This window comes from Lactuca saligna, chromosome 5 (assembly GCF_052625555.1).
Source record: "Lactuca saligna cultivar CGN05327 chromosome 5, ASM5262555v1, whole genome shotgun sequence".
Classification (NCBI taxonomy): domain Eukaryota; kingdom Viridiplantae; phylum Streptophyta; class Magnoliopsida; order Asterales; family Asteraceae; genus Lactuca; species Lactuca saligna.
Window position 1 is genome coordinate 14,097,596 of NC_136421.1, and position 25,308 is coordinate 14,122,903.

The 25,308-nt window shown below is 42.8% G+C and overlaps 1 protein-coding gene across 1 annotated transcript; it reads left to right on the forward strand.

Annotated features, from left to right (window-relative positions):
- The first annotated feature begins 20,476 nt into the window (after positions 1 to 20,476).
- LOC145046457 (shikimate O-hydroxycinnamoyltransferase-like) lies at positions 20,477 to 22,221 on the forward strand. Its single transcript, XM_078994742.1, has 2 exons — positions 20,477 to 20,622; positions 20,763 to 22,221. Exons 1-2 carry the CDS (start codon positions 20,492 to 20,494, stop codon positions 22,060 to 22,062), a joined length of 1,431 nt encoding a protein of 476 aa, XP_078850868.1. The 5' UTR covers positions 20,477 to 20,491; the 3' UTR covers positions 22,063 to 22,221.
- The last annotated feature ends 3,087 nt before the right edge of the window (positions 22,222 to 25,308 follow it).

The window sequence follows — 25,308 nt, forward strand, 5'->3', positions numbered from 1 at the left end:
GTAAACAAAAATTAGTTTAGGACTATAACGTAAACCGGACCAAAATTTTAGGACTTTATTGAAGATTTCCCTATAATGAAACAAATAAACCTTGGGAATAAGTAATCGTATCTGAACACTACTAGAATTGATGAGATTTACCGATTGAATGATCTTCAAACGTTGCTTGACGATGAATTGAATGAATCTGTATTGAAATGGAATGGAGTTGTGTTTTGAAATGATTCTAAGGGTTTAGAAGCCTCAAAATCGTAGGTAAGAGCTCTGATTTTTGCCAGTGGGAACCCTAAAAACAAATGCATATGTCCCGATTTATATTGTGTGGCTCAAAACAGTGAAATCAGGCGATGTGGGACGTTGGACGTCCCAGGAGACGTCTTAGACATGGTTTAGGACGCTCATGAATTATTCGTTTCATTTTAGCATTGTAACACTCAAAATTTAAGCCAAATTTAAATTTTCAAAAACACGTCGAATTCATCAAAACATTACAACTTTGTTTTCAAAATACATTTATATCAGAGATTTCCCAGAAACATAACACAATAGGAGGAGCTGTACGATCATGCCTTCGCCTTGCCGCGATCCCCTGAGGTACCTGAAACAATAAACTGAAACTGTAAGCCCGAGATCTTAGTGAGTTACCCCCAAAATACCGATACACATACAGTCCACATAACAATATCAACATTAGCATATCATATCAATCAAAAACAGAACAACATGCACTGGGTCCACAGCTTTACAAGCTGTACTACCCCTGGGCCCTCAGTACGAGTCTGGAATGCCTAGCGGGCCCTCAGCTCGTATCTGGAATGCCATCGAGCCCTCAGTACGAGTCTGGAATGCCTACGGGTCCCTCAGCTCGTATCCAGAATGCTCTCGGGTTTGTTGGCTACCGCACGGAGCAGTACAACCTCACCCCACCCCACATAACATGTCGAAATGTAACAGATAAATGCACATACAGGCAATCAATCAGTATCACAGGCAGTCCTACAGATCTACCTAACTAGCACATCAACTGGCATGCATCACTAACTCATAGTTAACATAACAATAACTACTAGGATATCAAATCCAATAGGCCGGCCTTGGTGCCTTAGACCCCTTAGTATAGTGAGGATAACTCACCTCGCAACTGTCGTCGGAAATAAGAAAGATCAACTCTCGGGTCCAACACGAACTCCACTACCTAAAAGTACCACACGACTTTTTTCATAAATCTCCCAATCCCAGAAACCCACAGAATTCAATTGATCAACCCCTTGGTCCAAGTCAAAGTCCACAGTCAGAGTCAACAGTCTATGTTGACTCGACTCGCCGAGTGCAGGCCGCCGACTCGCCGAGTTCTTCCTGAGTTCAAGAAGTCGTGAAATCCTTGATTTGCTCGCCGAGGTCTCCTTTTAACTCATCGAGTTCAAATGCGGCCAAGATTTTGGGAGAAACCGTAGCCAACTCGCCGAGTTCAAGGCAATCTTCAACGAACTCGCCGAGTTCATGGCCATCTTCAACGGACTCGCCGAGTCCCTTAATCAACTCGCCGAGTCCATGCAGATGCTCTTTAAGCCATGGCAAGGCCCCAAATTACAGATCCAAGCTCCTAAGGCACGTTTATCACATAAAGTTGCAATCTTTACGTACATGCAAGTCTCTAAAGGCCCGAAATGATCAATCTAAGCTCTTTAATGGAGTTTTACACCTTGGGAGAGTTTCAACCTTGCACAATCTGGGAACTTTATGGATCTAGAGGTCAAGGGAAGTCCAGATCTGAAGTTATAACTTCAGATCTCAGCTTAAACATGGAGAGTCCTTCATAACACCCATCCAAGGGAGGTTCAAAGTGAAAAGAGCTTAAGGAATAACCTATTACCTTCCAGAGAGTGATGTCTGATGCAATCCGTTAGCTTTCCTGAGTTCCTGGCCTTGCTTTTCCTTGCTTCTTCAAATGCTTCCTTCCAAGGTTACTCCTTCAATCTTGGACACGAAAGAACACACACATACATGTTTTAGGGTTTGAGAGGGACAAGAAGCATAAGGGGAGGCTGGTGGAGGCCAATGATCCTTTAAATAGGGTGTAAAACCCCCAGAATTTAGGGTTTCATCTGCCAGCTCCTACTCGCCGAGTCCCTCACTAAACACGCGTTCCATTCCCACTGCTACTCGGCGAGTAGGGAAACCAACTCGCCGAGTAGGGCATAAGACCAATTATTCTTTAATTAAATTTATACCTGGAATCGGGATGTTACAATTCTCCCCCACTTGAACTAGACTTCGTCCTCGAAGTCTGCTGCGGTGAATAGTCCCAAATAATGTTCTCGCATTTCTGCCTCTGCCTCCCACATCCATTCGGATCCCTTCCGATGCTCCCATTGTACCTTCACCAAAGGTATTTCCTTCGTTCCCTAGTATCTTCACCTTTTTCTCCATTACGGTCATGGGCCTATCCACATAGTTCAGGCGCTCATCGAATTGAATATCATCCAGCGACACCACCGTCTCCTGATCCATAACGCACTTTCGCAGCTGCGAAACGTGGAAAGTGTTGTGTATCCGACTAAGCTCCTCCGGCAGCTCTAACCTGTAAGCCACCTTGCCAACCCTGGTATTGATCCTGAACGGTCCGATATATCGGGGACCCAATTTTCCCCTGTTCCTGAAGCGGATCACGCCCTTCCAGGGCGAGACCTTCAGGAGTACCTTGTCCCCCACCTGAAATTCCAACTCGGATCGGCATTTGTCGGCATAACTCTTCTATCGACTCTGAGCGGTCTGCAAGCGTTGTCTAACTTGATGGATCTTTTCGGTAGTCTGCAAAACCACCTCCGTACTACCTATTACCCTATATACAACTTCTCCCCAACAGACCAGGGTGCGACATCTCTGCCCGTACAACAACTCGAATGGCGGGGCGCCCAGACTAGAGTGATGGCTGTTGTTGTAGGCGAACTCCGCAAGCGGTAGGTGGGAGTCCCAGCTCCTGCCGAAATCAATGACACATTCCCTCAACATGTCCTCGAGGGTTTGAATAGTCTGCTCGCTCTGGCCATCGGTCTGCGGGTGGAATGCTGTGCTGAAGCGAAACCGCGTGCCTAGCTCCTCGTGAAACTTTTGCCAGAAGCGAGAGGTAAACCTGACATCCCGATCAGAGACAATGGAGACAGGAACCCATGGCGCGACACGATCTCCTGAACGTACAATTTGGCCAGTTTCTCAGCCGATGAGCCCTCTCGAATAGCCAAGAAATGGGCGCTCTTGGTTAGTCGATCCACGATGACCCATATAGCATCAAACCCCCTTGCTGTCTTCGGCAATTTGGTAATAAAGTCCATCGTGATCTGTTCCCATTTCCACATAGGAATCTCTAGGGGCTGCAGTTTCCCATGCGGCCTCTGATGCTCGGCCTTGACCATCCTACAGGTCAAGCATCTCTTAACGTACCAAGCTATTTCCCGCTTCATGCACGGCCACCAATAACTCAAACTGAAATCTCGATACATCTTGGTGGCCCCCGAGTGAATAGAGAAATGAGACTTATGAGCCTCTTCCATAACCGTCTGCCTAACCCCACCCGTCATCGGGACCCAAACCCGACCACATCAGGTTAATAGTCCCCGACTATCCTTCACAAACTGGGTGTCCTCGCCTTTGATCCTTTCCAGCTTCCAATTTTCCGGGCGGATTCCCTCGACTTGGGCATCTCTGATCAAACCCATCGGCGGAGAATCCACTAATATCCTCATACATACCGCTGGGGTGGAAGACCCTCCTGACTTGTGGCTCAAAGCGTCCGCCACTACATTCTCTTTACCAGGATGGTAAAGAATCTCACAATCGTAGTCCACTACCAGCTCGACACACACCAGAATGACCCTTTCCACACTTCCCACATGTGTGGTTCTGCTGAGCCCTGATCCTAGTATCAGCAGTCTTAGAACGCTTCGGGGCCGGCTGAGAATGCGCCGGGGCCTGCCGCTGTTCTCTCAGTTGTTGCTCAATCTCCAACTCACGCCGTCTGGCGGCCTCCTGCAACTCTAGAAGAGTATCACATCGCTGGGTAGACACAAACTGACGGATATCCGTCTTGAGCATGCTCAGATAACGGGTCATCTGAAACTGCTCTGAAGCAAACTCCAGGCAAAACATCGCCCTCTCAGTGAACATCCGGGTGATCTCCGTCACCAAATCCCCATCCTGTCTCAAACTCAAAAACTCCTGTGACAATCGATCCCGTTCAACCCGTGGAATGTAACGGGCACGAAACATATCCGTGAACTGCTCCCAAGTAACAGTAGCTCTCTGATGATCAGAGTATGACCCAGTCGCAAGCCTCCACCAGTCCTTGGCCCCCAACCTAAGCAGGTTCAGAGCACACCTGACCTTCTGGTCAGTAGGACACGAGCAGGTGAAGAAACACCCCTCCACATCTGAAATCCACCTCATAGCCTTGATGGGATCCTACGTCCCATCATAAGTAGGGGGCTTCGTGTTATCGAAGTCCCTGTACTGAAAACCCCTACCAACTCCTCCCCCCGTCGCTGATACAACTGATGCACCTGCTGCGGGAAGTTTCAAATTAACAATGTACTATTTTAATTATGAAATCACACAAATTAATATAACCCAAATTCAATCATTATGACCAAAAGATTATCATATAAACACAACATGGCAATTGAAATTAACTAGAGCCAAGTAATAATCAAGTGTGTTCATCCAAAAGTCCTAAACATCCCCGGAAGTAACCTAATGATTTAGCCTTCCATTGAATTCATAAAAACAGTAACTTGGATGAAATGATTAAAATGCATAGTAAAATTCATAAACAAAATTAATATCATCCAAAAATTGTAACCTAATAATTATCATATAATGAAACAAATAAACCTTGGGGAATAAGTAATCATATCTGAACACTACTAGAATTGATGAGATTTACCGATTGAATGATCTTCAAACGTTGCTTGACGATGAAATTGAATGAATCTGTATTGAAATGGAATGGAGTTGTGTTTTGAAATGATTCTAAGGGTTTAGAAGCCTCAAGTGAGTCGATCGGATTGGGCTACCCGAAGATGTACGCTGGGCGTAAGCTTGGCGTACGCGGGACTTAGTGCAACATTGGATGCGGGGGCGGAGGTGTTTACGCACATCGTACCAAGGTGTACGCGCAATGTACGCAAGCAGACTCAAAACCCTAATTTTTAGGGTTTAAGCCATATAAATACAAAATTATGACTCAAACCCTAGTCTCCTTACCAGCCTCTCATTCCTCATCCTTGTGTGTTTTTGGCCTTGTGATGTTCATTGTGATGTTTAGAAGCTCGAAAGGAGAGGGAAGAAGTTGAAGAAGAAGAACTTGAGGAGCTTGAGCTCAAGGATTTGAGATAACATCACCTTTTGGCACTCATTTGAGGTAAAAAGCTTTCAACTTGCCTCATGAATGCTTAGATTTATGTTAATGGAGTTTTGGACCTTTTTAGGTCCCAAGAATGGATTTTTATGAGTCCAATCCATTTCTAGGCTTAGGTTGCCACCCTTAGTGCTAAATGTGTCTCAATAATAGTAAAGTCTCGATCTTTAAGGTCCTTTTGTGACCATGCATGAGTTATAGTCATTTCCATGGAAGTTAGTTGCTATATTCCAAGTTTGGGTCCATTTGGTGGGTTTCAAGCCACCAAGTAATCGACTTTATGAGTTAAGACATGCTAATGGACTCAGATCTGTATTTTAGGCTTAACGTCTTAAGGGATTAAGCACTTTTGAGGAATATGGCTTAACATGGTGGTATGATGGGTGTATAAGCCAGTACGTGCATCATACAAGCCATGCAGCCTATACGCTTAGCATACAAAGGAGTACACCCTGCGTACTCACAGATTTGGGCTTCACGTCATTTTGGGCCAATCTTTGGACTTCTTAGCTTCTAGGCCTTAGTGGGCCACCAAGAGTCAGTTATTGGGCTAAGGATATGTTTGGGCATAGGGGAAGGCCTATTTGAGGTGTTGGGACCAATTTAGAGAATTGGGCCATTAGTGGGCTATTAGTAGGCTTGGAAAGATTAGATAGAATTGGGCCTAGGATATGGTCCAAATTAGACTAGGGGTAAAATGGTTATTTTAACCTAAGAAGGATTATAGGATTTTGACTAAGTGTTGTTATGATAATGATAGTTGGGGAGTCGTTGGAGCAACCATTAGAGATTCTTTACCATGAGATTCCGCATTCAGCTTTGCGAGGTGTGTTTTCTCCTATAGGAATATGTCGAAGGCACCAATGTCGGCCCGTTTATGTATGTTAGTATGTTCCGAACTAAGGTTCGATGTCGGGCAATGCCCGATGTAGGTTATTATGTTTTCAGATTCCGATCCAATGTCGGGCGGTGCCCAAGGAATGTTTGTATGCTTGATGTCTTTGTGATTCTTGCATGTGCTTGTTTTATATGTTTCCGGACTTCGGTCCGATGCCGGGAAAAGCCCGATGAATGTTTATATGTTTCCGGATTTCAGTCCGATGTCGGGATGGACCCGATGAATGTTTATATGTTTATGTTATGTGATTATTTATGTGTATTTGTTGATATGTTATATGTATACTGAGCTTTGCTCGATGTCGGGCGGGGCTCGATGTCGGATAGGGTCGGATATAGCGGGAAAGGCCCATGTTATGTTATTATGTGATTATGTGTATGGTATGTGGTAGTTTGGGGAGACTTACTAAGTTTCGTGCTTACAGTTTTCAGTTTTGGTTTCAATTACTTCCGGTAGCAAATGGAAGAGCTCGGGATAACTGCAGTTCACACACCATGATTTTAGCCTGGGATGTTTTTACTATGATATGTTTGACATATGGTTATGAAGTTTTGAGAAACAATGACTTATGATTTTCATGTGATGTTTTGATAACTATGGTTTTATTAATAATTATAAACAAAATTTTTGGACCGTGTTTTTGGGATATTTCACTTAACGCCATTACTGGATGTCTTGATCCAGTTAAGCCTGTGAATCACAAGGAAATAATATACGTCAGTTGTCGTCCGGGAGGGGATCTCGTAAAGAAGCTCCAACGGTCTAGTCAATATCTAAATGAGAGAACAAGGGTTTAACTTAAGATAGAGGAAGAGGCGATCCTTCTCTTGGAGGAGAAGGGTTCTTTTTATACTTGTGGTCGTGAGGACAGACTTCAACAATACCTTTTTGTCCTTTCTGAGCCGATAGGATGTAGGGGTGTCCTATTGGCTGATCGTGCTCCACTAGTGATTGCTCTCTATTGGTGCAGAACTACCAGAAGGCAGTGTCCTGTACGCTACACATGTCGCTTTGGGGAGCGTCTAGTACTATTTTGTCTTGCTGTAGACCGGTGCTTCTCGTCCTATGCCTGGCTTTGGTGCTAGGGCGCCGGGACATAAGTGAGAGGTTGCGAAGGCGAGGGTCCGGAACTAACACTTGTTAAGCGATGACCATTGACTATGTTATCCTTAGGTGACAATTTCGTTATCTTTGACGTATTCCTAGTGGGATACGTTAACAGTTAGTTTCCAACATGTACAATTGTTTGACTGTCAAACCAACAAATAATGGGATAAAATAATATTAATAAAGCTTAAATCACTACTATTTCTTATACTAAAGATAGTATAGAGTAAGCAGGATCGGTCCACAGGAATACATGACTTCTTATCTTGCCATATTTTCACACAATATACAAATAATATTAAAATGGGGGATTGTGTTTGAACTTGAATTAAACTTCATAAATAAGAAAGATTGATAACAAAACGCAGTAAAAGAAGTACATTTTCGATTCTGACTCTTATACATGTATTATGTTGAAAGATGTAATATGATTATAACTCATGTTCAATCTAGGTTGGTAAGTTAGATATTAATAAACTCTAATATCAAAATTGGCAAAAGTATTTTATTCAAAACAAGTTCTTCAAATAAAACTTCATTTAATTGATTCAATTCAAATAAGTTCTTGCATCAAATCATTAAATGACATTAAGTTCTTGCACTAATTACCAACAATGTTTAACATTCCTCTTAAGCTTGGGAATGTAAACATTTAATCCTTGATTGCACTAATTTTGATCTAATTACAACCAAGTATGTGTTACTAACATCAAATCATAAAACATATACGAATTTCATAATTTGATTAACTAGATTGAATAGAACCCTAATTCATTGATCAAGTGAAAAAGAGAACCAACCAAACACATGATTAATATTAAATCAAAGATTACTAGATGTTAAACACAAATCAAATTCAAGTTACAACTTCACAACACATACTTAAGAATTTAGATTCGGAAATGATAGTGAAATCAACCACACATGTCTAGGTTGACCTACAAATCAAACAAGTTTAAACTTCAAATTGACTTACAAAAAGGAAATTAAAGTGTTTCCAAGTGTTAATCTACTTCCAAAAGCTCTGAAAATCGCCTTCTCTCTGCCCAAAATCCGACCTAACTTCCCACCAAACTGATTGTCTAAATTATAAGAGAATAAAACTACTTTAAAAATTGTCGAGACGTTTACACGGTCCGTGTAAATTAAAGGTTTCCATTTACACGACCGTGTAAAAAAGAAAAGTAGAATGCTCAATCCTTCCAGGCCCTCGAAGTAGAATGCTCTTGCATATGCGTTTACACGGCCCGTGTAAACTATAAGCTATCATTTACACCCTGTGTAAACTCCTGTGAAGCCAAATTCTTAATTTCTTCATTCTCTCTCTTCTTCAATGCTCCAAAACTTCTGAAACATTGTCTCCAACTCTTTTTAACTTCCTCCATCAAGATCCAACCTTCAAAAGTCCCTGAAATATCATAAAAGTGTGTGAATGGAATTGCATCACGAAAAATCCCAAAAAATATGCAAAATGCATGAGTTTAAACCTAAATGCAATGCACTTTTATGAACTAAAACTACAAAATGAATGCATGAAATGCACCTAACAACAATCCTTAGCTGGAACATCACAATCACATATCTTCACAACGTCTCAAACCTGGATACGAGCAACTTGGAACCAATTCCTTGTAGTCGACGATTTGGAAGAAGTTCTTGAATATGGCAACAGTCGGATGAAGAAAATTTTGAGTTTTCACGAATGGGTAAGAAACAAGTGAGTAGAGGTCCAAATGAGTGTTTCAATTAATAGGGTTGTTGGACCGATTTACTTTCTTTGCCACATCACTAGCCCACATACGAGTTACATGTAAGCAACTTTGACATATTAAGCATCTAAGTACAATCGATAAACCTTTTAATTTCGCGATAAATGGTTTAATTGTGTAACACCGTAAATTTCAAAACAAAATTTTCAAATTTTCATAAAACATACTTCATTTAATATTCATAAAACAACCATATTTAATTATCCAATTCAAGTAAATATAAAATCCCAAGATCACAAATGTATAAACTCCGTGTGTGTGTGTACGGATCAAGCCGGCGCCTTCCCGTGGTCGTCACTAGTACATGAAACAATAACATCAAACACTGTAAGCACAAAGCTTAGTGAGTTCCCCAAAATACCATATATAACACATATTAGCCACTCGAGGCTATAACTCTGTGGGTCCGTGCACCCAAACCTTGTGAACCCTCAGGTTCTAACTCTGTAAACATGCACAACATAAATCACATAGAAATAATGCAGTACAACTCATAACATACATAACATACAAATACTCTATCACATAACTCTGGTTACCTACTCAAGGTAAAGTATAGTGAGAAGACTCACCTCACATGTCTCGGTAAGTCGTGAACCCTGAAATCACTAGTGCTCGATCTCCCAAGCTATAGTCCTCCTAAATCACAATACATCTCTAATTAACACTCTCCCAACTAAGGTTGAATACTCTTAATAAGTCAACTTAGGTCAACGTTGGTCAACGGTCAACTTTGACCGGACTCGGCGAGTGCACAATAGCGACTCGGTGAATCTGAGCGTATACACTGATTTCCCTGAAATCCTCCCTTAACACGTCGAGTACCCTCCTAACTCGACGAGTTCCACCTGGCATGAGTTGTGGGGCCACCACGACTCAACTCATCGAGTCTCAAGAACAACTCAGCGAGTCCAGCTTGACTCAGTCCACCTGTCCACTCTGACTTCCCCCTGACTCACTGAGTCAACCCTCCCCAACTCGGCAAGACCACTCGCTTTGTGGTCGGGCAACATTCATACTACTCGCCGAGTCTGTTCTTTGGACTCGGCGAGTCTGTGCCATGCAATGACTCAAACTTGCTCATAAGGTCAGATCCAGTCCATTAACCCATAGATCCAGTCCTTCCAAGCTTATTTAGCACGTAAAGTTACTATCTTGATGCACATACAATCTCTATATGACCATAAATGATGTTTTTGTCTCAAATACTACAACTCAAGGTCATAAACTCCATTGCTATACATAAAGCTTGATGAGTGAGGCTCTCTGGACCTCTATGGATCCAGATCCAGAGTCTCAACACAAGAAGGGAACTATTTGGCATCAAATCATCCCATAAATGTCCATAAGAAGCCCTAGATCCCATTATACTTCACAAAACAAAAAGTAATCCGAAATCATACCTCTAGATTGATGATTTAAGCTTCAAATCCACAGAATGGCAACCTCCTTTGCTTCCTCTTGCCTAGAATCTTCTCCTTCTTTGCTAAATGACACACACAAGGGTCAAGAATGCTTCCTTTCTCTCTCAAAACGTTCAAGCACTCAAGGGTTTCTCTTTAAGGGTTGGGTGAGCACAAATGACGGCCATAAGGCCCTTTAAATAGGTCTCAATCCCCGGAAATTAGGGTTTCACCACACAGCGTGGACTCGCCGAGTCCGGACGCGAACCCGTGCCTAAATCCGCGATCCTACTCGGTGAGTTTGAGCTCCAACTCGCCGAGTCCACTCACAATTCCACAAATAAATCTAAAATAAATACCTGAAAATTCCAGGCTGTTACAATTCTCTCCCACTAGAACTAGACTTCGCCCTCGAAGTCTCACTCTGCAAATAACTCCGAATGTTGCTCTCGCGTCTCACGCTCCGGTTCCCACGTCATCTCGAACCCCTTCCGATGCTGCCATTGAACCAAGACCAAAGGTACCTCCTTGTTCCTCAGAACTTTGATTTTCCGATCTCTGATGGCCACTGGTCTCTCAGCATAATTCAGGCTCGCATCCACCTGAATATCATCTAATGGAACCACTGCCGACTCATCAGCTATACACTTCCGCAATTGCGACACATGGAAAGTGTCGTGAATCTGCCCCAACTCTGCTGGCAAATCCAAGCGATAGGCTACCCTGCCTACCCTCGCGACTACCCGAAATGGTCCGATATATCGGGGCCCCAACTTGCCCCTCTTCCTGAATCGGATCACTCCCTTCCAAGGAGAGAACTTCAGGAGCACAAAATCACTGACCTGGAACTCAAGTTCGGACCGACGCCTGTCCGCATAACTCTTCTGTCGACTCTGAGCAGTCAGTAACCTCTGTCTGACCTGCTGGATCTGCTCTGTCGTCTGAAGCACTATCTCTGTATTGCCCATAACACGCTGCCCGACTTCTCCCCAACAAATGAGGGTCCGACACTTCCTCCCGTACAACAGCTCAAAGGGTGGCATACTGATGCTCGAATGATGGCTGTTGTTGTAAGAAAACTTGGCCAACGAAAAATACGTGTCCCAACTTCCCCCGAAATCCAAAACACATGCTCGGTGCATGTCCTCGAGGGTCTGAATCGTCCGCTCACTCTGTCCGTCTGTCTGGGGGTGATATGCGGTACTAAAATGCAGCCTAGTACCCAACTCCTCGTGGAACTTCTTCCAGAACCTGGAAGTGAAATGCACGTCCCGGTCGAAGACAATCGAGATCGGCACCCCATGCCACGATACCACTTCCCTCACATATATCTCTGCTAACTTCTCTGCGGAAGAACTCTCACTGATGGCAAGGAAGTGAGCGCTCTTCGTTAACCTATCCACAATCACCCAAATTGCATCAACTCCCCGAGCAGTCCTTGGCAATTTGGTGATAAAATCCATGGTGATCTGTTCCCACTTCCATTCGGGAGCCTCCAATGGCTGCAACTTACGATGCGACCTCTGATGTTCGGCCTTAACCTTACGGCAGGTTAAGCACCTCTCGACGAACCACGCAACATCTCTCTTCATACAGGGCCACCAATACTCCTTCCTCAAATCCAAATACATCTTAGTGGCCCCGGGATGGATCGAGAATTTCGACCAATGAGCCTCTTCCATCAAAATGGCACGCGTACCTCCCACGAACGATACCCAAATACGCCCCTGAAAAGTCATAAGCCTCCGACCATCAGTAACGAACTCCGATACCAATCCAACAACTCGCTCTCTCTTCTAGTTTTCCGACCTCACTGCCTCAGCATGTGCTCCCCGAATGGTGTCCAACACCGGAGTCATCACGGTCAAACGCAAACATACACCTCGCAACGGGGCACTCTCCGCCCGACGACTCAGGGCATCGGCTACCACATTAGCCTTGCCCGGATGGTACAGGATCTCACAATCCTAATCCTTAACCACATCCAACCACCTCCTCTGCCGCATATTTAGGTTGGGCTGATCCATCAAATACTTCAGACTCTTATGGTCCGTGTATATCGTACACCGAACCCCATACAAATAATGGCGCCAAATCTTGAGGGCGAACACCACTGCCCCAACTCTAGGTCATGGGTGGGATACCTCGACTCATGAGGCTTCAACTGCCTCGATGCATACGCTATCACATGCCCTCTCTGCATCAGTACCGCTCCTAACCCCAAAATCGATGCATCGCAGTACACAACAAAGTCCTCCATTCCCTCTGGGAGGGCTAACACCGGGGCCTCGCATAACCTTTGGCGAAGCGTCTCAAAGGAAGCCTGCTGCTTGGGACCCCATGAAAAAGCAACACCCTTCCGGGTCAACTTAGTGAGTGGCACTGCGATCTTAGAGAAATCCCTGATAAATCTCCGATAATAACCAGCCAACCCTAGAAAACTCCTGATCTCGGAGGGTGACCTTGGCACCTCCCAACTCATCACTGCCTCCACTTTGGCCGAATCGACCAATATCCCATCCTGGTTAACAAGATGTCCTAGGAACTGGACCTCTCGCAACCAGAAATCACACTTGGAGAATTTGGCATAACGCCTCTCCGATCTCAGAACTCCGAGGATCTCCCTCAAATGCTCCTCATGCTGCTCCTTAGATCTCGAATATACCAAAATGTCATCAATAAATACGATCACCAACCGATCCAACATCGGCCTACATACCCGGTTCATGAGATCCATGAACACTGCCGGAGCATTGGTGAGCCCGAAAGGCATCACCACAAACTCATAATGCCCATAACGCGTCCTAAATGCCGTCTTCTGGACGTCCTCATCTCGTACCCTCACCTGATGGTATCCGGACCTCAAATCGATCTTGGAGAACCAAGATGCTCCCTGCAACTGGTCGAACAAATCGTTGATCCTCGTCAACGGGTAACAGTTCTTGACCGTCAGCTTGTTCAACTCTCGGTAATCAATACACATCCGGTGTGAACCATCCTTCTTCTTTACAAATAGAATGGGCGCTCCCCACGGCGAGCTACTCAGCCGAATAAACCCTTTCTCCAGCAGCTGCGAGGATAGCTCTTGCATCTGTGGAGGTGCAAAACGATAAGGCACCTTAGCGATAGGCGCGGCCCCCCGGGACCAAATCAATACCGAACTCTACTTGCCTCACAGGAGGCACCCCTGGCAACTCCTCTGGAAAAACATCCGGAAACTCACGCACTATAGGAACCTCCTCCACCGACCTCGGCCTCCTGGAATCAACCCGCGTATCTAACAAGTATGCCACAAAACCCTTACAGCCCTGCTGTAAACACCGCCTCACCCTAGCGTCCGAACAAAATGTTGATCCAGAACGGGTACCCTCGCCGTACACTGTAAGAACTCCCCCACTAGGGTCTCGTATAGTCACTAGCTGTTGCTCGCAGTCGATAACCGCACCGAACTTGCTCAACCAGTCCATGCCCACGATGACACAAACATCCCCCATGGCAATAGGAACCAAATCAATCGGGAACTCAACACCGAAAATCTCGAGTACGCACCCGCGGATCACCTCCGTGGCATATATCGCCTTCTCGTCAGCTATAGAAATTCTCAGAGGCCGACTCAGCGCCTCGCGACTAATACTGATGTGCTGACTAAAAGCCAAAGATACAAAGGACCGACTCGCACCCGAGTCAAATAATACCAAGGTAGGTACATAATTCACAAGAAAAGTACCTACGCATAACATAATATAAGCATAATATTTCAACATTATAATAAAGACACGAAAGAATACATACCAGCCACGACATCGGGCATTGCGCGGACCTCCTCCGCGGTCAACTGAAATGCTCTCCCACATGCCCTCGGCGCCTCGGCCTTCACTGGCCCACTACCGGTAGCTCTGATGGCGGCAAGGGCTGATCCCTGAGGTGCTCCCTGAGCTGATCCCCGCAACTGCGGACACTCCACCTTCCGGTGTCCGGTCTGGTTGCAGTGAAAACATACTGCAAACCCCTTGGGGCAGTCCTTGGCCATATGCCCCTCCTTGCCACATTTGTAGCAAGATCCCGCTCTACACACTCCATCATGACCCTTGGCGCACTTTCCACAAGTGCGGCCCTTCTGGCTCCCTGATTTGGGATCAGCGGGCTTGGCCTGCTTGGCTGCCGGCTGGAATTGTGCCGGCCGCCGATCCCTCCCATGAGACTCAGCCTCCTCCCTAGCCTGGGTCTCTAGCTCAATCTCCCTCTTCCAGGCATTTGCCTGAAGCTCAGAAAATGTCCGGTATGAGAAGTTCGCCACGAACTCCCGAATATCCCGTCTCAAAATACTTAAATATCGACTCATACGTGCCTGCTCAGTGGACACATGCTCAGGGCAGAACATCGCCCTCTCGTGAAACATCCTGGTGATCACTGTAACAGACTCAGTGCCCTGCTTGAGGGTCAGAAACTCCTGGGCCAAACGCTCCCTCTCCACCCGGGGAACGTACTCATCTCGGAACATGGCAGTGAACCTTTCCCAGGTCACTGCCGCAAGCTCAGCAGGCGAAAAGTGTGTTGTGACAAACTTCCACCAGTCCTTCACTCCCAAGCGAAGCTGGTTCACCGCGAACCGTACTCTCAAATGCTCAGGAGATGAGCAAGTGAAGAAACACCCCTCTATGTTAGAAATTCATCTCATGGCCGCCACCGGGTCCTGGGTCCCATCAAACTCCGATGGTTTCGTGTTGCTGAACTCCCGGAACAGCAACGCGTCACCACCCTGCGGCCTAGCGGCAGCAATAGCTGCAGTGGCCGCCGCAACCGCAGCCTCAGAAAGAGCGGCATAACACTCGTCGAAGGTCTCGATCAGCGCGGTCTTAATGGACCCGAACATCTCTGGTATCTCTGCCCTGATGACCGCAGCCACCTCCTCATGAATGATCTGTCGGATCTCCTCATCACTAGCCCCGACACCTTCCAGCATATGACGTGTCCTCACCATGATCAACCTCTGAAATACAACATATGATAAATTAGAATCCGCTCGAGCATACTCACACTCGACAACTCATCCCTCCTTAATTCTTGGTATTCCGAAGATTCTTATTTGGACCGTGCACCGCCCCGGTGCTTTCAGTAGTACGGGCCCAATACTACTGTCCACACCGTCTCAGTACACACCCCAAATCCTCCTCTTCAGATCCCAAATTCTAAGTACTCTATCACTCTCTAACAGATCTCTCATAAGCTCCTCACTGCTACCTATTCGCTCTCAAGCATCTCATAGCAGCTCACATCTCCCTAGGCTAAGGCATCACAAATCAGGGCACTCTAGTCCTAATAAGAATACCTAGCCTACTCTAGCAAGAGAATACATCATAAACATATAATATAAGGGTATTTTGGGAAATCACTGTTCGGGCACTGACTGATCGTACACACGTTTCTTCCTTGAATTTCTCTAAAAATCTTTTACTCTTAGAAAAGTTAAATTTTCTTTTGAAAATATTTTTCCAAATCCTCAGTTTGAGTTCAGATACTCCCGAAGGTGTACCTGAATCCCTCAAACCAAGGCTCTGATACCAAATTGTAACACCGTAAATTTCAAAACAAAATTTTCAAATTTTCATAAAACATACGTCATTTAATATTCATAAAACAACCATATTTAATTATCCAATTCAAGTAAATACAAAATCCCAAGATCACAAATGTATAAACTCCGTGTGTGTGTACGGATCAAGCCGGCGCCTTCCCGCGGTCGTCACTAGTACCTGAAACAATAACATCAAACACTGTAAGCACAAAACTTAGTGAGTTCCCCAAAATACCATATATAACACATATTAGCCACTCGAGGCTATAACTCTGTGGGTCCGTGCACCCAAACTCTGTGAACCCTCAGGTTCTAACTCTGTAAACATGCACAACATAAATCACATAGAAATAATGCAGTACAACACATAACATACATAGCATACAAATACTCTATCACATAACTTTGGTTACCTACTCAAGGTAAAGTATAGTGAGAAGACTCACCTCGCGTGTCTCGGTAAGTCATGAACCCTTAAATCACTAGTGCTCGATCTCCCGAGCTATAGTCCTCCTAAATCATAATACATCTCTAATTAACACTCTCCCAACTAAGGTTGACTACTCTTAACAAGTCAACTTAGGTCAACGTTGGTCAACAGTCAACGGTCAACTTTGACCGGACTCGGCGAGTGCACAATAGTGACTCGGCGAGTCTGAGCGTATACACTGATTTCCCTGAAATCCTCCCTTGACACGTCGAGTATCCTCCTAACTCGACGAGTTCCACCTGGCATGAGTTGTGGGGCCACCACGACTCAACTCGCCGAGTCTCAAGAACAACTCGGCGAGTCCAGCTTGACTCAGTCCACCTGTCCACTCTGACTTCCCCCTGACTCACTGAGTCAACCCTCCCCAACTCGGCAAGACCACTCGCTTTGTGGTCGGGCAACATTCATACTACTCGCCGAGTCTGTTCTTCGGACTCGGCTAGTCCGTGCCATGCAATGACTCAAACTTGCTCATATGGTCAGATCCAATCCATTAACCCATAGATCCAGTCCTTCCAAGCTTATTTAGCACGTAAAGTCACTATCTTGATGCACATACAATCTCTATATGACTATAAATGATGTTTTTGTCTCAAATACTACAACTCAAGGTCATAAACTCCATTGCTATACATAAAGCTTGATGAGTGAGGCTCTCTGGACCTCTATGGATCCAGATCCAGAGCCTCAACACAAGAAGGGAACTATTTGGCATCAAATCATCCCATAAATGTCCATAAGAAGCCCTAGATCCCATTATACTTCACAAAACAGAAAGTAATTCGAAATCATACCTCTAGATTGATGATCTAAGCTTCAAATCCACATAATAGCAACCTCCTTCGCTTCCTTTTGCCTAGAATCTTCTCCTTCTTTGCTAAATGACACACGCAAGGGTCAAGAATGCTTCCTTTTTCTCTCAAAACGTTCAAGCACTCAAGGGTTTCTCTCTAAGGGTTGGGTGAGCACAAATGACGGCCATAAGGCCCTTTAAATAGGTCTCAATCCCCGGAAATTAGAGTTTCACCACACAGCGTGGACTCGCCGAGTCCACCCTTGGACTCGTCGAGTCCGGATGCGAACCCGTGCCTAAATCCGCGATCCTACTTGGCGAGTTTGAGCTCCAACTTGCTGAGTCCACTCACAATTCCATAAATAAATATAAAATAAATACCTGAAAATTTCGGACTGTTACAAATTGACTAATAAAATATGATTTTAATAGTTTATTGCACAAAAAAATAACTTTAGTGATCGAATCGAAAAAATACATTTAACTTTAATATGTTACGGTGATATTTTTCTTATTTTTTTACAATTTTGTTTTTGATGAATTCGGTTCCGTAAAGTTGTTTTTTAAATAATTATTTTTAGCTTTCTTTTAGTAATATTTGACGAGTTATAAGTTACAGCAGATAATGTTACAGATAATGTTAGATTTTTTTCAATTGCAAAGTTACACAATGATCCCTATAAAATAATCGGCTTAAGTAAAAAAAAAATTAATTTATACAGTTACAAACGATCATTAATAGTTCCATATATGATCCCTTTGAAATAGTTTATAGTAGACAAGGGCACCCACTAGTATATAAAAAATTAATCTGGCTTCTTCAAATTTCTATAGAACAATTCACCCAATGGTAATAAGAGTTATAATATTACTTTACCCTTGCAAAAGTATTGGCATTGTAAGATGGTGTGGTCTGCACAAGTCAAATAGCAAGTATTAACGACTAACGAGTGGCAGTGTGGGTCATGCGGGCCAACTCAAGTGGACTTTGACGAGCCGATTAGTGTGACTTTTGATCTTCATCTTTATCTTTAATCTTTATCTTGTTTTTCTTTGGAATTTTCTTATATAAAACGTAAAGTACAAATACATGTGATAATTTGTTCAAATATTTATTAGAATATTATTGATTATTTTAAGATAAAACAATATTGTTAGATGGAAGAATAGCTGTTAAACTTATAAAAAACACAACAGGTTCACACACATTCAAATACATTTAGATTGAGGCCATACTTGCGAATTCGTAGAAATCTAAAGATTATAATCACCTTCAATAGTAATAAATAGATTTATATTCGATCTTTGTTGGTTCGTCGGCCATCAATGACCAAAAGCTGTAATAATAATTTGTACATTTGTCTTTCATAATTAGTAGTTAATTAATTAAAGATTAGTATGATATCTACTAACCTGAGACTAGCCAACTTGGTAGAGATTTTACCTTTTAAACTCCAATTTCGGATTTTAATCCGGACGTTGATAATACTAACTTTTAACAAATAACTACTAGCCAATCGTTTTAAAAAAGATTAGTCTACTAACTTTAAATATGTTACTTTTTGATGGTGTTTTTGTTTGAAAAGCATAACAAATGCATACCGTAAAATAACAAAGCAAAATAAATAAATTATATATTATAATAAAAAATAGTTTCATTACTCAACCATCTAAACATAATGATCTTTTTATTTTTCATACTGATTAAGTAATATCGAAAATATTACTTTGTTCATTAACAAAGTTTTGTTAATTTAGTGAGTTGGTTTAGAGAAACGAGAAAAAAAAAGAACTTCACTTGTGTGAGTATATGTATATATTGCCTATGAAATTTATGATTAAGTAAAATGGTTGGAAAATAGAATCTCATATAGCCTTCCGACATACTTCCTACAACATTAAAAACTTTCAGATCAACAAATAACACCATCACAAACCATCACGGGTCGTTCGTGTACTCTCAACACACACACATAGAGAGAGTTACCCTCATTGATTTGTTGCAAGTCATGGTAAGCATCATGAAGAGCCACCATCTTTCATGGAGGTGACCTAAGATAGTGTGTACAGCCATGGTGGCCCTTGCCACAAGACCACGTACAACCGTGTATATGATATATTTTACGGGCTTAAAGTTAAAATGAAAAACATACTTTTAACTATTACATTAGAGTATCGACAATAATAATTATTAATAAAATAACTAAATTAGTTAGAAATGTCTAATTGAGACTCAATATATTATTATGTTGATGCTAAATTTAATGATATACAAGGAAATAGTCATTGAGTAATTGGTCAATATCAAACAAGAAATATTTTTATATAGATGATTAGCAATAACAAATAATTGATATTTTTATAAATATATGTTCCATTGATTATTTTTAGGATTCAACGTATTATAGAAAGTATAATAAAAAAAATATTAAAAAAATGGAATTATAATGTATAAGATAATTCCATAAATGTTATGTAGCTTAATTTTAAGACTTCAATACATTGGACTCCAAGACCTCCAACTTTGTTTTACCATGCATTTTTTTTTGTGTGGCCTTTGTCGCATAGCCTCGAGTAGCCCGACCTCTACTTATTAACAACTAGAATAAAATAAATGTACAAATGGCAAAATTTAATTAAACAAACAAGTTTACAAATGACTCCCAACAGTTTAGTTTAGTCTTTCTTTTTTTGCTTATCCGACATATACCTACCGCTTGTAGTCGGATCCACGATACAATGTGTTTGCGATATTAAAGTTGGTAAAACATTATTCCTTCGTCACCATCCCACCAACTTCCTATTTGCGATGTATGCTTTCAACTTCAAACATAAAATTATTAATAGTACTATCTATGGTCCCTATGGTTTGGTCCATTTTGATCAAAACTTGTCTTGTTAATTTCATAATTTGAGTATGGCTGGAGGTTTGGAACTGTTATTTAATAATTAGTTGGGATGTGACTTTTGGTAGTCAACTTTGGAGTTTGACTTGACTTGGTCGCAGTAGGTGAGCCCCAACACAACACAAAGGAGTCATCGTATGAAGCATCGTCATTCTTCATATAAACCTATAAAAGCAACCAAAACTCTTACCCATTTCAAACCAAATCAACACCGGCCACACCTTAATCACTCATTTCATCCAATACCAATTCTAACACATTTTCACAGGTATTCATTTCTTGCTTTCAATCCAAAAACAAATACCGTTTTAGTTAATTTCACTAATTATGCAATGGTTTCAAATTGCATTACGTACTAATTTGAATATTTGATCAAGTTCTTACGGTTTACTTTTTCATGAACTGCAGTAAGGAGATGAAGATCACGATTAGAGAATCAACGATGGTGAGACCCGCGGAGGAGACGCCGAGGATAAAGCTATGGAACTCTAACGTCGACCTCGTGGTTCCAAATTTTCACACACCGAGCGTCTATTTCTACCGGCCCTCCGGAGCCACCAACTTCTTCGATGCAAAGGTCATGAAGGATGCTCTGAGTAGGGCTTTGGTTCCGTTTTACCCCATGGGAGGACGATTGAAGAGAGACGAAGATGGCCGAATTGAGATCGATTGTCAAGGACAAGGCGTATTGTTAGTTGAAGCAGAGTCCGATGGCGTGATCGATGATTATGGTGACTTTGCCCCCACGTTGGAGCTCCGGAAACTTATCCCGGCGGTTGACTACTCCCTCGGAATCGAATCATATTCCCTACTGGTGTTGCAGGTAACTTACTTCAGATGTGGGGGAGTTTCGTTAGGAGTCGGGATGCAACATCATGCTGCAGATGGTGCATCTGGGCTGCACTTCATCAACACATGGTCCGATATGGCTCGTGGCCTTGACCTTAGTCTCCCACCCTTCATAGACCGAACCCTCCTCCGTGCTCAAGACCCACCACGACCCGTTTTCGAGCACGTTGAATACCAACCTGCTCCGCCGATGAAATCCACATCCGAAACCTCATCAGATGAAACCGTCGTCTCAATTTTCAAATTGACACGGGACCAACTCAACGTGCTCAAATCAAAATCGAAAGAAGATGGTAACACAATCAACTATAGCTCCTATGAAATGCTCTCCGGCCATGTTTGGAGGTCTGTGTGTAAAGCCCGCGGGCTGCCAGATAATCAAGACACCAAGCTATACATCGCCACCGATGGCCGGGCCCGCCTTCAACCCGCCCTACCACCGGGCTACTTCGGTAATGTTATCTTCACGACCACTCCGATAGCGGTAGCAGGCGAGCTTCAATCGAAGCCAACTTGGTATGCTGCTAGTAAAATCCACGATGCGTTAGTGAAGATGGACAACGATTATCTTAAATCAGCACTTGACTATTTGGAATTACAGCCTGATTTGAAGGCATTGGTTCGTGGTGCACATACCTTTAAATGCCCTAATCTTGGAATAACCAGTTGGGCTAGGCTGCCGATTCACGACGCCGACTTTGGGTGGGGCCGGCCTATATTCATGGGTCCCGGGGGGATTGCATTCGAAGGTTTGAGTTTTGTGCTACCAAGCCCGGTTAATGATGGGAGCTTGTCGATTGCCATTTCACTGCTAGCCGAACATATGAAGCTTTTCAGCAATTTCTTGTATGATATCTGAAATCTTGGATACATACGTTCTTTAAATTTGTTCATTATTGTATGATTTTAATTTTTACAAAAAGGGAAATACTTATGTTGAAACGAGCTTATATATAGCTCCGTTGGTTAGAGTTTTTAACAGCTATTCAGCTTAAAATATTGATATATTTTGCACAAACATTTTATTATTTCTATCTGTTCGAAATACCTAAGACGAACCGACTCGTGGTCTACGTAGCCATGGAAAACGCTCGTACACACTACCCAGGTCATTCGTGGTCGGGTGTTTTTGTGGTCCATCGAGATGCATGCAGTGGACGATCGCGACCAATGGCAACCTTCATTCTCTTTCTAGCAATTTGTCGGTCAAAAACTTAAACTTTTAATATGTTTTTTTTAATATATCAACATTACCTATATAAACATAACAATTACAACATTTACATTCAAACCATTCTCTTTAAAAAACATATTTATGGAAATTTTTTTAAGAATTTCAATTCGGATGACGAGGGAGAATTCATCTCGACGCTCTTCAGTGTTGTGCAACACATAACATAATGAAAAAGTTTGTACGTTTCACATTTAAGAGCGGCTGTCAATCGAGATCGTCAAGCCGTACATGACTTATTGGTACATGATTAATTTGTCAATAATTGTGTAACACCCGGTTCCTGGTACGTATTTAAATTTAAGTAACTTCATAGTTTGCTCTGGAACTCGGCGAGTTGGAGGCCCAACTCGTCGAGTAGACTCGACTATTGATCGGGGGGTTAAGTGACCTACTCGACGAGTCGGGAGACCGACTCAGCGAGTAGGACTGTTTGGATGAAACCCTAATATTTGGGGTTTGCACCCTATTTAAACAACTTATAACACCACAAACCAGTCTCCATTGTCCCTCCCAAACCAGAGAAAACCCTAACTCGAAACCCTAGCCATTATTGTGTGTTCTTGAGCTTGTTGGTACCATTTTTGTGTGTTTTTTAAGTTAAAAAGGAGGAAGGATGCTTGGGAGTTCAAGTAGAAGCAAGAAGATCCAGAGGTTTTGCTCCATTCTCAGCTCAATCAAGGTAAAAAGTTGGAACATTGACCATTTATCTCTTAGATTTTGATTTGGGGCTATTTCTACCCTTTTTATGAGCATAGTGAAGCCATAATCGGGTTTTGTATGTGTGCTTGGTGTTGCACTTCAGATCTGGAGCTATTGGGGGTCCATATGGCATAAAGGTGCCAACTTTGTTGTCATAAGCACCCCATGCATATTGTATACATCTTTTTATGGCTTTTTGAGCCAAAGGCCTCATGCATGGACATCAAGTTTGTTGTTTTACGTATAAAATGGACCCTAGGAGGCTAGATCTATGGTTGTGATGCATTAAGACCCGTTATAATCAACTGTATAGTTTTGGACAAAGAGGGACTCGGCGAGTTGTACAAAGTGGAGAGGATAGCCACTTATCGTATGGTTTTTTACTCTATTTGGAATTGATGTCACTAATCCAGATACTTCACAATATCACTAGATCCCAAAACAAAAAGTATATTTTACAACAAAAACCACAAAACTTAGAAATAACTATTTTTTACCAAAAAAAAAAGGAAAAAAAAAGCAGAACAACAAGGACCACCTTTGAGCTAAAACATGAGATGAAAGTTCTTTTACATGTAATAGAACTGCAGGGGAACACAAATAACATATCTGACCATAGAGAATCAGGGACACAATGAAGCTTAGGTACTACTTTTCGTGCATTTTGGATTTGGTGGCTAATAAGGTATGCTTTTTTATCTTCCATTTTCAAGAATTAGTGTAATATCCCAATTTTCAAGACCAAAAATTTCATTTTCGATTTAACAATTCATAAAACAAATTACAGAAAACATCAACGAGTTATCTCATTTCATAAAATCCATAGATCATGTATCTCAAAAGCATGTCATAAGATCATAACGTCAGAGTACAAATCCCAAGAATCTCATATGCGGAAAATCGTGTGTGTGATGTGATGCTACCGTGCCGGCTCCTTTACCTTCAAAGAAGAAGGACCTGAAACAAAAACTGAAAAACGTAAGCACATAGCTTACTGAGTTCCCCCATCGTACCACATACCATACAATAAACATACTGTCAGACATATCTGAGTGTCTGGCCTACCCTGCTGAGTATATATGGGTGCTCAACCTACCCTCATCAGGCATACCAAGGTGCCCAACCTACCCCTTGTCAAGCAAATCTAGGTACTCAACCTACCCTTCTAGGCATATCTGAGTGCCCGACCTACCCTCCGGTTTATTTCAACCGGCTACGGTGACTATTTCACCCCTACCATTACCACATAATAACATAGCATAACATACTGTCAAACATATCTGGGTGCCCAACTTGCCCTCTCGGTTTATCTCAATCGGGTCAGGGGACTAGTTCCCTTCCTACCACTATCACATAATATCATAGCATACTAGCACAAATAGCATAACATATAGTGGCATACCAGAAAATTATCAGAAAGACAATCATCTTTACTATAATCAACTACCAGTGCGGCGACATTGGTGCCTTCGACCCACTCCTACTATAAGGTAACTCACCTCAAATGTCACGTAGTAGCTGAACAGTCCTCGGCTCTGGGATCAACTCCTCTCAAACTACTACACATAAATATCTCTTCTAATTAACCTTTCATTCTCATAACCAATTTAAGGGTCAACTCTGGTTAATGGTCAAAGTCAAAGTCAACATCATGGTCAAAGTCAAACATCCTGGTTGACTCAACTCACCGATTTGGTCCATCAACTCGTCGAGTTCCATGATCCATAAAACTTTGGAAATCTCCATCCTACTCATCAAGTTCTTTCATGAACTCGTCGAGTTCCTCCTCATAACATAGTCGGGACATTTCACTCACAACTCGCCGAGTTCCTCCTTGAACTCGTCGAGTTCTTCAATCTTCAAAACCCAAAAACCATGTCCAACTCACTGAGTCATCTCCTAGACTCTACGAGTTTGCCCAGTAACAAAAAAGGTTGGGGAACCATGACCCAACTCGCCGAGTTGCAAGAACAACTCGCCGAGTACCCCTTGTCAAGCATATCTAGGTGCTCAACCTACCCTGCCACGCATATGTGGGTGCCCGACCTACCCTCCAGTTAATTTTAATTGGCTATAGGGACTATTTCACCCCTACCACTACCACATAATAACATAGCATAACATACTAACGGGCATATCGAGGTGCCCAACCTTCCTTGCCGGTTTATCTCA